At 35.6% G+C, this 15,639-nt stretch overlaps 1 protein-coding gene across 6 annotated transcripts in view; it reads left to right on the forward strand.

Annotated features, from left to right (window-relative positions):
* PHF3 (PHD finger protein 3) overlaps positions 1-15,639 on the forward strand; it is a 77,934-nt gene that overhangs the window by 34,691 nt on the left and 27,604 nt on the right. For all 6 annotated transcript variants that reach the window (XM_084623619.1, XM_084623620.1, XM_084623621.1 and 3 more), the window contains 2 exons: positions 10,189-10,510; positions 13,054-13,237. In XM_084623619.1, the coding sequence (XP_084479745.1) occupies positions 10,189-10,510; positions 13,054-13,237 (506 nt within the window). The remainder of the gene's footprint in view (positions 1-10,188; positions 10,511-13,053; positions 13,238-15,639) is intronic.

Genomic DNA, 15,639 nt, shown 5'->3' on the forward strand with positions numbered 1-15,639 from the left:
CTTTTAGGAACAGATGCTGTCATTCTGCTATCACGTGCAAATCTAAAATACATGTACTTTGCACAGGGGACCTAAAAGTGGTTGATTGGAATGTAGAGCAGGAGTCCTTTCCCTCAGTACGAATAAGCTTTATAGACATGAAAACTGTAGCAGGATCAGTAATAGCAATTGGAGCCCATGTGTTTCTCCTACTGAGGGTTGTGCCTGTTGACTTTTTTATTAGCAGATCTTCTGGCTAATTACTGGCACCAGAACCTCTCGGCATAGTTTCTATACATAGTGTCTCTTCCTCTTACCTCACCACCCTCAGGGGAACCAAGGTATAGCAGCATGCTTTGGATCTACTTTATCTATGAAGTGTGGAAGGGGGACAACTTTTGGCATTAGTACTATTGTTTCATTTTGTCTGCTGACTGTATTTTATTGATTCTGTTCAAAGTGATATCTTTGCAGTGTAACAGCTAGAATTTTTTTATAAATAAAAGCCGAAGTTTTTCAGGAACTGAAGTGCTGGTTATGGTGTTCTGCCATGTAGTTGCCCATTTCCACCACATATTTCCTATTTGTTTTCCTTGCTCAGTGTAAACTGTGAGGTTGGATTTCTTTTAATAATACATATCATAATATGTATATGGGGTACACCATGTGTCTGAGTTAATGAGAAACCATAACTTTTTGGATTTCCTAACTTGTTTGATTTTTGCAACAATAATCCTATATTAATGGTAAGGTGTTCCCTCCCAGTTAATAACATATCTTTATGTATGATTGCAGCATTTATATGCGAGGAATTCTTCCTTCCACTTTATGTAAATGCTGTTGTTGAAATGGAGTAGGTTTCTGGATTTTGATCAAGTGAATATACTTTCTTGGCATTGGCAGAATAGGAGGAATAATAAAGGGAGAATAGTTCCAAGTTTATTTTTTTCTGAAGGTAGTTTGTATGTCTTGCAATTTGATATAAGAAACAAAGTTTTGTTTTTCTTCTTTACGTAGAGCCAGAAGGAATCCTATATTCATCCCTGTGCTTGCAGAAAACATAAGACCCTACACAGCATTATTTCCTACCCTCCCCCCCAGCCCCCCTTCAATTATATTGTTTCCAGCATCCCTGGCTTTTACATCAGTGCCTAAGATCTACAGACTTTGGGGCTTGAACTCCCTGCCTTTTTTACAGGCCGGCAAATCCTAACCATATATTACAAATCTGTGGGAAGCTTCACAAGGGAAACATTGCAAACTTTCCTCTATTCTGGCCCCCTTGAATTTTTCCTTAATGGATCAGGGCTCACCAAATGCCTAGTTAATAAATTAAATTACCTACTGTGTGTTGTTTTTATATAAGGAAAACCTTGATTGGAAGAACTGTTATCATCATTGTAATGAAATTGCAACATCAGTGCTAGTTTTTAAAAATAATATCTCTCAATTCTTAATTTTTTTTCTAATGACTTTCATTTCCTTTGGTTTGATTGTTATATATTTACTTTTTTTAATCTCTGTTAATGCACTTGGTATCTGATGTTGCAGCGTGTGTTTGGGCAGATTGCTGTGCCCATGCAGAGCCCTATGAAAGTAAGTGGGGTTATGTGCAGCAGTCTGTGTGTAACAAATTGCAGGATCAGGGCTTTAGTTGGATTTTCCTCCCCTTCACTTCAAACTTAAAATAGGTACACATCTTAAGGTTGCACAGGAAGGCAATTTGAAAATGCAGACATTAAGGTTTAGCAAACAACCTCATCTCTGACTTCTTGTGTGTAAATAGTCTATATATGTGGTCTCATAATAGTCCTCAAATAGATTTTTTCGAAAACAGTACAGAAAGCTAGTTTTCTGTCTAGTTTACTTGTGAAGTTGGAAAAATATTTAGGCTTTTAAATTTTTCCTCATGAAATTACACAGTTTTCACTTAAAACAATTGCATCCATTACTGTGTGGAAATAATATTTAAACTATTATTGATACTTTGAGGTTAGGGGATATGAGACACTTCATCCATCCATACATAGTAAAGAAATAGAACGGGTGGCCAAACTGCGGCTTGTGAGCTTCGTGCTCTTTTACAGTTAGTGTGGCTTGCAGAGCCCCTCTCATCCCCCCCATTCTCTGCCTACCATACTTCGGGGGATGAGGGGGCGGGGGAGCTCAGGGCTTCTGCCTTATGTCAAGATGTTGAGGATAGGGGTTTCTGCCAGAGACAACTGATGCCTGCTGAGAGTGGGGAGGGAGGGCACAATTAAAAGGTTCAGCCCCTGCCAACCCCAACGTCTTGAGTCATGCCTCCCTTACTCTGTGTCCTCTCCCTGCAGCTCCCAGGTGTTAACTCCCTGTGGAGAGGCAGCAGCAAACAGCTGGGAGTTGCAGGGAGGGGCTGCTTCTTTAGCTCCATGGGGAGAGGCAGCCTCAAAAGCAGCAGCTCTCCCTGCAGGTTCCAGCTGTTTGCTTCTGTGTCTCCCCATGGCCACAGCTCCAGGCTTGCTGAGCCCGGCAGCATCATGTGACCAAGCAGGGCCAGCAAACCCTTTCAAAAACCGGGCGGGGGCACGGGACCCCATGTGCTCCCCCCACCATGTCTCCTCTGGCAGCGGGGTGTGCGTGTGTGTCAGGGCTTCAGCCCCACGGGGCATAGCTTCCAGGGCTCAGACCTGAAGTCCCCAGGCCCAGTAGCTGCAGTCCTTTTCTCGAACTTCTGAACATTGTATGCAGCTCAAAGGGTCGGTAAGTTCAGCCATCCCTGAAATAGAATATTTATATACATAATGCAGCACTATAAGGGCTTTTCTCTGAGAGATCATTATGGCAGTAGATCAGAAATTAAGTTCTATGTCCCTGTAGGCAAGGAGGGAGATTAAGACCCTGCAAACACTTTTTAAAAATTAAGCATATGTATAAATTTTCAGAATTGGTGCCTAAATAGTTAAATGAATGAGTGTGGTGACCAGAACTTAAAACAAGCATATGACACAAGATATGATTTATATTAATTGAGCTTGAGTATACAAATATTACTCATGTATAGCTATGACTGGAAAATTTATTTAAGTACTATATGATAGTATAATTTAAAAATAGCGTTGTAATCCATAATCACAAGGGGGCAGAGTTCTATACTGTACACACTGAAGATTCTGACACTATAATTTTATTTCCTACTGATCTAAACTAACACATATAATGTATGTGCCCATACAAAAAACTAAAGAGACACTATTAAAGTTGGTATCGATAGGCCTACAAAATAAAGGAACATCAATTTGAAAATCAAATTTGTCTGAAATATTTTTTTTGCTGTTTTAGTTACATGTAACACCTAAGGCCCTGATCTTGCCATCGTAGTTCTGCTTGCAGGATTGGTGTCTAAAATTAGTATAATTGAAAAGTTAGAGAATATATTTTTTTCAGTTTCATTACTTTGTGCATTTGACTTCACTTTGTTTAGTTAGGTTCATCATTTTGTTGATAGTCCTGTCTCACACACTATACTTTTTTGTGTGTTGCTCTTGACCCTACCCTTTCTTCCTTGCTGAAAAGCTCCTGGTAACATTAGACATTCGAAAGGAAAATTTTCTTCTGATTTTTCTTTCTTAAAAAAAAAAAAAAAAAAAAAAAGGTTGTTCTATTGAAACTGGGTGCAAAAATAAATAAATAAATTGACATTGCTCTTTTGCCTTGCTATGAGTGCCATCTAGATTAGATCAGATGATACGTTTTTAAAAGCTAGGTTGTTCTTGTTGCTACAAAATCCCTCCCATAGCTAGACTTGCAATAAACAAACCAATGCAGGCACACAGATGCTTTGATAACACGAGAACACATACTAATTTATTTACTGGGGGTCTCCTCGAAAGTAAACTGTCACATTTAGTTTGAATCAGAGCCCACTGAAGTCAGTAGTCTTTCCATTGGCTATAGTTGCTTGTTAGAGTGGAACATGCAGACTCCTCTAAAGCTCCTGTGAATCGGATCTCTGAATGTGTGTGTGTGCATCAAGGTGATGGTTGACTAAGAGTGCAGTCATTCACGCTTAGTTAATTCTTCACCTAGCTAGATCTCTGTTAATTCAGGAAAAGGTAATTTAAAAATTGATTTCCATCCTGTGTGTCCTGCTGAGCTGTGGAATGTGATACAGATATAACACAACTGAGCCAGTAGTAGACAAATTGTTTCATAAAATAAATATCCAGAAGGTGAACGAATCTTTATACGGATACTATTTTTTTAAAAAAGGACTGTTAAAATATTTCTTGAATTATGTACAAATGGAAAATAATTATTAAAGTATGGAGTGCTTTTAAAATATTTTTAGATTATCTAATTACACTTTACTGCTGTTTTTTTCCTTTTTTCTTTCCAACTAAACCCCCCAATTCTGCAAACATGCATGTGCTTAATTTTATACACCTGAGTAGTACCTTGACTTGGGTAAATTTTTATGAGATTGAGGCCTTGTTCCCATTAATAGAAAGTGTGCTGGAATGAAACATGGTTGCAAGATGGCAGTAGTGATATGTTGTCCATGATCTGTTGGTATATACTGCAAATACAAAATGCTAAGCAAATGACTTCCAGTGATGTACTTATTACATTTATTAACTATATCAAATGATGCTGAACACTGACCATTTTTTGATCTTCATTTTGACTGATTTATAGAACCCTTTCTGTTTTGAGTGTGTGTGTTTTGTTAATGAGTACAGTTTTCAAAGCAAATAATTTATGAATAAACTGACTTCTGGCTGATGTATTTTTAAACTCTTATTCCTCAATAATTGTCAGCCATTCAGCAATCTGCTTTTGCTTGAACACATTCCATTTGTTATAACTAGTGTTAGGAAAAAATACAGCCTGGACATTTTTATCTTTGAAATTAATCATTAAGCATGGGCTTTCCTTCCTCTAAATGAATGTGTATGCCAAGAGATTTGAAAAGATGTGCTAATCCTAAAGGAGATAATAGAAGGTTTTCATTACTCTCAATCTTCTCTTTGTATAATCCAATTCCTTTCTAATATTAGATACTTCAAGTGACTATCTCTTCATCTTGGTATATGGAGACAGGCAGGCATTCCTCTCTAAGGGGAATAAGACATAACTCTTTTTTATGGTTCTATTGAATTAAAGGAGGTCCCTTCCAGGGACATTAATATTTCTATATACCATCAACTATTTTGTGATGATTCTTATATATTACAGAACTTTTCAATTAAAATACAAGAAAGCAGTTCTGACCATTTGGGATGGGATGATTTAGTTGGTGTTGGTCCTGCTTTGAGCAAGAGGTTGGACTAGATGACCTCCTGAGGTCTCTTCCAACCTTAATCTTCTGTGATTCTTCTATGATTTACTCAATGTGTTGGTGTGAATTAATATTTTAAAACATATTTCTTTCTCTTTCAGCTTTACATCTTCCAATCCAGCCTTACAACATGGGTAAAGTCCTCTCACTTCAAACTATGAAGCAGTCTACAGTCAGAATTTTTGGTGTTAATAGTCCAGGATATCAGAACATCTTCAATCACAAGTCTGTGACAGCTGTGCAAGAAGAAATCCTTGATCCTTCAAGCCAGGCCTCAACCCTCCTTGACTCCTTTATTAATCTTTGTGCATTACCTAGCTTCACCATTATCCAACCATAACTCCTATTACCTAAACTAATTTTGTTGTTGCAGATGAACACCCATAATGTGGATAAAGATTAGAAAAGGTCCCATGGAAAATCAAATTATTGCAATTCTAGTGGTCAAATAAGAACCTTTATTCCCTTTCTCTCAACCCTTGTGACCATGTGGGAAATAGCTAGATCATCTACCTGCCAGAGTTGAAATTTCTAGTGAATTTTTTTCTGGATTTGCAAATAAATAAATACATTGAAAAATTAATTTAAAATGAGTAGCAAATTTTAAGGCTTTTCTACTCTAGGAAGATAAGGACCTGCAGTTTACCAGTGGTGCAGATTCACTGGTAGAAAGAGTGGAAATTATAGTGTGGGTAGAACACAAATATATTTATTACAATTCCATCTCCTCTGCGTAGGATTAGACAAAACAGTTGTAAATGTAGATTCCTGAGTTAAAGCCTCCATAATTGCTACTAAGAGTGGAGAGTTATGAGGTACCAGATTTCCTATTCTGGATACAACCTTATAGCCTTAATTTGTTTATAGGATGCTTTTTTGTTCAATCTTAAATGCAATAAAAGTTGGGTCTTCTCATAAAGTTCCCAAAAAAGCTAACTAAGGATAACTGTGTCACCAGACAGTCATTTCTTTTGATAGTTCACTTCACTCCAGACTAGAGTGAGGTCATCTTTGCTATAACACAAGTACACAACATTCATCCTGATTTGAGAATGCTACAGGTCCTGTCTCTGAAGAGAGAGAGTCTTATTTTGTCTGCACTGATCTGTAACCAATAGAAAATGTACCATTGACAGCATATATTTCTCCAATAAGCCACACATATCTGGGGCTTTGAGCAACAGTCAGTTTCTTCTTTGAAAACTACCTAGGCCCTCAGATGTACTTCATAGTTTAAAATTATCCAGATTAGGTATAAAAACAACGAGGAGTCTGGTGGCACTTTAAAGACTAACAGATTTATTTGGGCATAAGCTTTCGTGGATAAAAAACCCACTTCATAAGTGGGATTTTTACCCATGAAGGCTTATGCCCAAATAAATCTGTTAGTCTTTAAGGTGCCACTAGAGTACTCGTTTTTGTGGGTACAGACTAACACAGCTACGCCTCTGATACCAGATTAGCTATAGTTAGAGAAATTAAAGATTCACTTAAAACGTCAAACTTGCCTTATTTTCAGTATTATTAAAGAATGGTCTAGGTTTTTCTAGTGTAGATTTCAGACAGGCCAAATCAAAGTTACAACCCTCGTTTTACAGAATAAGCTCTTTCAGGTTAACAAAGCTTCCAGTATTCAAGGTTCTGAAAAATACATTCTTAATCACCTAGCTCTTAGACTATTTAGAACACATCTGTCCAGCATTCTACTTTTGAAAATAGGTAACCTGTTAGAACCTCAGAGGACCAGGTCCTGAGTGTCTTAATTCCAGAGTTGAGGTTGCTCAGTACCACTTTATGTTTGGGACCTCGGTATTCCTCCTGGGAAAGGAACAGTGCTGACCACATGTCAGTCCAAATACTATTCAGATATCAGTCTGTGGAGATCCTTTCTCCACTCTTGATCATCTTAATCTGTTCTCTTCATCTAGAAAGTAATTAAAATGTTTGGTTATTAGTGTATCAAAAAACTTAATGGCCATTAGTTGCAGAAAAATTCTCAAAGATAATGGCTATAGTTTCCTTGTTCCTTTAAAAAATCTGAAGTTGTCTGGTCTTGGATTTAACATACCTGCATTTCCATATCAAATTAAAAGATGAGAGTTAAATAGTATCTAAATTTAATTCCACTTCAATGGCCAATCACTGCTGCTAGAAATTACATTCCTTGTTCCCTTCAGATTTTAACCAAAATGAATTAATAGCGCCTTGGTACACCAACAATGGATATAAACATCTTTATTTAAACATGAGGAAAAATTGAAAAAATTGGCTGTTTGCTTTAAAAACTTTTTTCAACTACAGTGGAAACAGTACATTGTTTTCTTATATGTTGGGGGGAGGGGAAGAGTTTTTATATCCATTTTTGGAGTCCCAATATTTTCTTACATTGAGATAGACGTCTGTTGTCTAAATGGAACATATTCCTGTGGATCATTGAATTGTAAAACAGAAATTCATACTATATATACTCCCATCAGGTGTGTGCCCCATGACTGACAGTAAAGAACAATAATTTTCAGGATTTTAACTTCCCTTCAGTCTGTCTCTGACTCTGAGTATGTTCATGAATATTTTGGTGGTGGTTGTGATGGGGCTGTGAAAAGTGATTAACTCCAAACCTAACCAACTTTCTTCTGAATTTTCCATTGTGCCAGAATGTAGATCTGAAAATACTCCTATCATACTCCTAGAAAGCTTTCAGGAACTTGTAGCTTTTATGATTGGAACTGAACACATCTATGAGTGCTACTTGCTAGCATGTTTTAGGCAAAATATTTGGTCATGAAATAAGTATACATAAACAATGGTGAAAAGATTGCTTTTCTGATTCACAAACCAGATAACTGGATTGTTTCCAACAGGAAAACAGTCATTATGTCAAGTAAAGATGGAATCTCAGAGAAATTAGCTAGTTGGAAGTGATTTTTTTCCCCGAAAACTTCTGGACCGAATTCTCTTAAACCACTGTATAACTCCATTGACTTTATTGCTGATTTATACTGGTATAAGAGTGATCAGAACCAAGACAGCCTATTGACTAGCTTCCTACTTTTGGGTCTCAAGTTTCTAGTATTAGACTAATAGGCTTTCAGGTTTTTTGGTCTTTTGAGGTTCCTGTAGTTTCTTACACAGACCAACTGCCAGTGTCTCAGAGCCATCTGGAATGTTTACCTTCAGTTTCTAGGGAATGAGAACCAAAGAATATCCAAACCTCTAAGCATAATTTATGATAGAACTATATTTTTGCAAAGTAGGTGAGTCATCAAGTAGCTTCAGCATCACAACTCAGAGAGTAGGCAGGTAGGTGAATAGGAATCTGGTTCCTTGGGATCTTTTGACAAAAGGGAGTTAGTAGAACTCACTCTTGGGTCTTTCTGGTAAGATCAGATTAGGGTTTGCAAATCATTTAACTTTAACTCAAAAATTTAACTTGCTTCTAAAGCACTTGCCATAAAACTATTCAAGCTGATGGTCAGCTTTGCACTGTATTAGTTTAAAGTTAGTGTTGTCTTCTATTTAATTATTAAGAATTGCCTGATCAAGGCGCTCAGCATTAAAGAACCTATCTACACTTATAAGGATATTCTTGTGACCAGTATGGGTTTCTTTGATTCAAAATTTAACTCCATTTTTGTTTTCCAGACTCTTAAAAACAAAATGGAAAAAAGCTCAGAAGGGAAAGATGGCATCAGACATGAGAGCTCTGAAATTTTATGTCAGTTGAATAATGGTCTTTAAAGTTAGCCTGTCTCAATTTTAAGGCAAGGGGTTATTTGATATATATATATATATATATATATATATATATATATATATATATATATATTAAAAAGGACCGTTAACAGGAATAGTATTTCAAGATGGATACATTCATGTATCAAGTCTCTGCAGTTTAGGGAGAGATTGTTTTCTACATTCTTCAAAAGTAATTTGACTAGAGTATTGCACCTGATGGGCAGAGAATGGAGGACTTCACAATATACCAAAATACTTGCAAAATCATAACCTTGTTAGATACCCAGGGTCTTTGCAGACATTAGAAAATGGATGTTGTTAACTTTAGTTAGTTAAAGTTATCTCTGCACACAAAATACAAAAGTAGATCTATGAGAAGACCAAATGAGATGACATGTCAATTTTTAGTTTACATTTCAGGGGTTGAAAAGTTTTCTCAAATGTCCACTGACTTGGGTGAATAAACGTACAAAGTTTTGCAATGTAGTGGAAAAACAGCATGTCCATGAAAATAATGGCCAAACCAGCCGTGCCCCACAAAACTTACAGAGGAATAAAGCAAAATGTAACAATTCACTGAAATCAGTCATACTCGCTATTGGTTTATTCTGTCAGATTTTTAATAGCTTGAGGTTTAAGTAGTGGATTTAGTTGAGTTTTGTTCATTGTCAAAATTTTTGAACATTTTCTTTATGCTTTGGCAGCTTATGCTAGTTCCATATTTGGGATGTTGCCTATTGCCAAGTTGGATTCCTTGATGCCAGTGCAGAGAGTAAACTTCTTCTTGTCGGAGCATATTATCTTTTTAAGTCTTATGTTCATCAGTCTTGAGAGCCACCTTTTATTTTTCTATGACTTTTTTTCTCTAAACTGTATTCCTAAGGAGGACTTCTTTGTCTGTGTGGGGTTACGGGTGGGAATTCATGTTGAGGTTGTGATCTCCTGGACTATTATGCCACGCTTTCTCAGTTTCACATGGGCATATATAACCATGTCGTAAGGCTGGAATAATGGATGTAAAGCTTAAAAAGAAAATAATTTATCAGGTGAGAACAAATTGCTCTATTTTGATAAATTATTTAACAAGTCGGCTATAGTTGATGTGAAGTTCTACCTCCCTCTGTGCATTGATTGATGCTATTTTGTTTTATTTTCAGGTTTATGGTAGGCTGTGGTAGGTGTGATGATTGGTTTCATGGTGACTGTGTTGGGCTGAGTCTTTCTCAAGCACAACGAATGGGAGAAGAAGATAAAGAATACGTGTGTGTGAAATGTTGTGCTGAAGAAGACAAAAAAACAGAATCTTGTGATCAAAATATACTGGACACCCAACTTGAAGCATATAGAGAAGATAGAACAATGGAATGCGAAAAACCTGGAATGTCAAAGCAAACTCCCACTGGTAATCCCAGTGTAACAAATGAGAAAGCTAAACAGACAGATGATACAATGAAGCACAAAGTCAAAATTTTTAGACGGGTAAGTCTTATTTAAGATGGTTAAAGTTCCTTAAAAAATATTCTTGACTATTTGAAATATTACAGTATCTATTTCTTTCAATTAAAATAATTCCCCCCAGGTTTATAACTCTTCATAAAACTTCAGTCTAGGCTAAAACTTGTAATGTTTTGCCATAGGTGTACTGTTCCAATTAGTTCCTTTAAATTGGTGTGGCTATTTTGAAAAGAGTACTATTGCAAATCTGCTGTTACCTTGGGGTTTTTTTGGTATGTGTGCACACATGTAAAAATATGATTTTGCAAACCCTCCCCCGTCTTAATGGTTATTACAGGATAATGGTTATCTTGCATGGCAGCTTCTGGAGATGAGGAAGAGCCAGCTTGCTTCCCTAAAGCAAGCTGGCTCATTAACAGAGATGAAGAGGCAGTATAGTTCTGCAGGAGGGAAAATTCCTGGAGCTGTACTCCCTCCCACAGAGGTTCAGAGCTCTCCCAGGGAATACATGTCCAAGGTTTGGTGGTGGAGGGTGGTATTTCTAAAAAAATTTTCAGTTCATAATAATAAAGATCTTATTTAAATTTCCCTTCCGTTCAATTGCCAACTCCATCTAAGTACATTCAAAGCCTGTGCACCAAGGCTTTAAACACTTGATCAGAATACTTCATGATCTTTCCTTATACTTTATATGCATCTGGTGTTCATGGAAATGTCTCGTAAACCAACTTCCCAGTTAACTTTTTTCTGGAGCTAATTAGGTTTAGTCACCTCTCTCAATGCAGTCATTCTTATATAGATATCTAGAGCTCATGGATTTCACTGCCCTTTGATATAATACTCAATTAAAACGGATGTATTTTTTTTACCCAAAGATACTATTACCGTCTCCTTGCAAGTCCTGTTTGTTAAACTAGGTCAGATTCCTTATTAGGAATTTGTCTAACGCCAGGTGACATTGTTTAACTGATCACCTCAGAGCTAGTCCCATACTGCTTAGGAGGATCAGTGATGGGTTTGTATGTCATGTTGTATTACTTTGGAGAATTGGGTTAGTGGTTCAGCAAGTATGTAGCCCAGTTTGCTATGTTATACAATGCACAAATCTTTTAAATGTCAGTGTGACTGTGAGACCAAATGAAAGCAACACTTCAGTTTTGATTGCTTGAGCAATTTAGGGTTTTTTCAGTATTGTGGTTTAAATCATTAATAGCAGAAGGGGGAAAAAAGATTTAAATGACTAATTGTCTGTTCTGCCCCTGCCCGCCACCCCGTTCTTAATTATTTATTTTCTGGATCTCATTTTGACCAATCAAAGCCTAATTTTTAAAGCAATGAAATGGCTTAGTTTAATTACAGTTATTCGTATTCTTTATTTTTAGGATATGATTAAAATTATGAATGCGATAGTTAACATTTAGTTAAAAACCCCCAACTCTAACTTATATTCATTGTAATCTGTATTTAGAATTCATCTGAAGATCACCAAAACCAGCATGTAAGATTAACTAAATGGAAATAAAACTGCCTCAGCTTTTAATGCATGTCTCATGAATCCTTCTGTGATGCCCATTCTGAAAATATACATTATATATTCCACAAATTACACTGATTTGGTTAGACAAGGTGAGTGAGGTGATATCTTTTATATTTCCTCACCCACCTTGTCTCTCATATTCTGGGACCAAAATGGCTACAACACTACAAATAGCAACTGATTTGGTTTGGTCAGTTTTAAAGATTAGTAACCTTAGTTCTTTAAACAGAAGATTACAAATTCAAATTCAAATTTTTAACTAGTCTGAATTAAAATGTTTTTAAAATGCTTTTTCCAAGTATATTTGATTTTTTTATTCACCTTTTCTTTTCATAATGTAGCTATTGAGAAAGTTTTGTATGTTCTTTATATACCCATCTTCATTTTGTCTACAGTTCACTTGGTGGATTTAAAAAACAACAAACTTTATTCAACAAAATAATACTAATTAATAATAAACCTCTTTGAGGCCTTCTCCAGGATCTTCAATGGGAATTAGGAATTTTAACATCCCCCTGTACTCATACTAACTGAATTGAAGTCAGTGGGAGTCTTTAAATTGAGATTTAGAGATTACTTTTGTTTTTCCTTTTGAGTAATATTTATTTCCTTTCTAACTAGATCTTGTTTGCTGTGCACATTTGCCAGGTTTATTGCATATGAGTTACTTTGGTGACAGGTGTAATCTATCTGCACATATGATATACTTTAAAAATTTTAAACAGTTAACTGATAAAATACAGCTGCTTTCAACAAGGAACTTACTGCATGTTCTCTGGAATGCAGCTTTGGTAATACAGCACAAGACCAAAGAACCCAATTTTTGAAGTAACGGTTAAATGCTGCTTCGTGGTAAATTGTGACATCTTTTTCAATAGCTTTTTAAGGAGCATGTCTTTATATCATCTCAGTTTGAGACTTTTATTATACAACATTTTTATTTTTAAAAACTACTTTGGGAAAGATTTGTAGCAGTTTAGTTCATTTTCACATTTGTTACCAGACTAATATGTTAAAGTATTTGTTTCAGGAATCAGGTGATGTGAGGAATTTGTCAGAATGCAGAGATTCTGATATTAAAAAAGGCCAAGTTCCTATTCGGAAAATGGGACAAACAGTTACACTTCCTCGTCGATGCTCTGAAGAGAAAAGTGAAAAAATAAATAAAGATTCTCTTAGTGTTTCTTGCTCAAGTGAAAAGACTGCAAAATCAGGTAATAAGACTCAAAAGCAACTATAGTTCATGTGTGAATACAGCAAGACATGAAAGTTCTACGTATAGCAGCGCTTCTTAAATTTGGGGGCATGGAATACTTGCTTGTGGTCTGCAGAAAGCAGGCTGCTCACATGGTGCTGAATCTTTCGTTTTTTGCTTCTTTTAATGTTCTTTACCAGTTGAAAATGAAAAACTTTCCTAATGTTACTCTTCCATTTAAGCAGCTTCTATAATTGCTGCGCGAGTATTATATGATTGTGAATGGAAGGAGAGGTGGTCTGTGCTATCAAGAATGGGAGAGAAATGCTCACAATCTACAAAGTTTGTTCTACACTGAAAAATATTAAGAATCTCTGCTCTAGAAAAATATGAAATACTATGTGTATGACTTTACATGTTATGGTTGTTGTAGGATATAATATTTACTTTGAATTTCTTTATTTTTCTGCATTGAAAATATCACCTGGCTCCCTTGCTCCAAATTTCATTGGAAAAAGTGGGGAGGAGGAGGAGTGTTCTTATCCAAACTTCCCATATTTAAATTACAACTTATGTGCTGAATAGCACCAGTAAAGTTTAAAAATTCTTCCTTCCTAATCCCTGAGAAATCCTTATAATTCTTGGTTTGCTAAAAACGTCAGCTTGCAGGATTCTTCGACATCCTTGGTACCATGAATTGCAGGGATAAGAATGAGACTTCTGGTAGGTTCCAGAATTCCAGCATTCAAGTCGGGGGAGCTGAGGACACAACCACGGAGTACTCTTAATGGTTAGATCTGGGGTTGTCTCCATAATTACCTAAAAAGGACATACTAAATATCTTATGAATATGACTCATTAATATATGTAAAATGTTTTGAAATCCTAGAAAGTGCTGCTAAAAAAAAGTACTGTAACTGTTACAAAAACACATGCAACTAGTTCTTCAGTTTTGAATTGTTGATCACTTATCTGAAAAATGAAACTGAAAGCAAATAGTTTTTATTCTTTTTCTCATAAATTCTTACATGGAAAAGACTGCCAATTTAATTTATTGCTGCTTTTTGAAATTTCGTATGCTTAGAAACATAAATAACCTACGAGTTGTATAATTAAAAGGATCACAACTGAAAATTTTTCCACCATGCTGGAGGTGCAATTTAATTGAAAAATGATGTAATTTGTGAAGGTAGGTTTAAAGACGCTTAGTATAAGAAAGTGTTTATAATCTTCCGTGCTTCTGTCATACAGGTTTAACAGCGGGAAGAAATTTAGGGCTAATGGGTTTAGAAATGTCAATTTCAATGGGAAAGTTTAGTTTAGATTAAAATTAAATTTATGCACAGATAAGTGCTTTCCACTATGTTAATTTTCAGTTTACTTCACTGAACAATTAAATGTGCATTTTTAGACAGATTCATAGAGCTGAACATCTGAATAAAGTCAAACTAATAAAAGCTGGCCTATTTTCTTTTCGGTTGGCTACATGTGGAAGAAAAAATCCATAAAACAACGGACTACAGAATCCTGGGAATATTTTTGTTTAATCAAAAGTGACAGTAACTGAGAGCTGTTGTTCTAGAAGTCTTTAGAAAATTTTCTTGTGATTCTGATAATGTACATGGTTTCTTAAAATAATTACATTTTAAGGACATTTTTCTTCAGTACACTTTATATATGAAAGGAATGAACATGTGTGTATTCTATATAAAAATAATACAATTTGTTTTTCTAGGTAGTAAAGTTGATACTTTAAAATAGTTTCTCGTTATTGCACACTATTCTCCTTTGAACATAAGGCAAAAGCATGTCTGATGTAGATTCATTGCTGTAAATTAATATACTTAATAACATCAGTTCTTTTTTGATCATCTTTCAAAAATACTGATAGGCATTTCAACAGTACAATACAGAAACTGCATTATTAGAACAGACCTGCAGTAGTTGATTTAACAAATACCCAAAACACAACAGGGAACTAACTGTATTTTCTGCTCTTGTTTAGTAATGTCATTAAGTCTTTGAAGGGGTGAGATGGTTTAAAACTCTTTACAAAGACATTCTTTCTCCAAACATTTGTTGGGTGTTGGTGTTAAATAGAAGCCAACGGCTGCCCCCAGAGTTTTAAGACAGTCTGAATAAACGTAAAGATCTTTCCATTAATTTGCTGGTTATCCCTAATGTTCTCGGATAGATAAGATCTGAATTTCCTGTGTTTTAAAAATAAGTAGAAACACCCCTTATCCCTCAATATTTATTTTTTGTAAAGAAACCTTTTAAGCTTTATCCATACAATTTAAAATATGGATCACAAATATATTGTCTACTCTTTTTAGGTCACCTTTATGTAGGTTTTTTTTGTTTACTGTTCAGGCCCTTGTTTGTTGTTTTTTTTAATGTAAAAAAACAAAAACAAACAAA

The sequence above is a fragment of the Lepidochelys olivacea genome (genome assembly GCF_965140295.1).
Source record: "Lepidochelys olivacea isolate rLepOli2 genome assembly, chromosome: 3".
Taxonomy (NCBI): domain Eukaryota; kingdom Metazoa; phylum Chordata; order Testudines; family Cheloniidae; genus Lepidochelys; species Lepidochelys olivacea.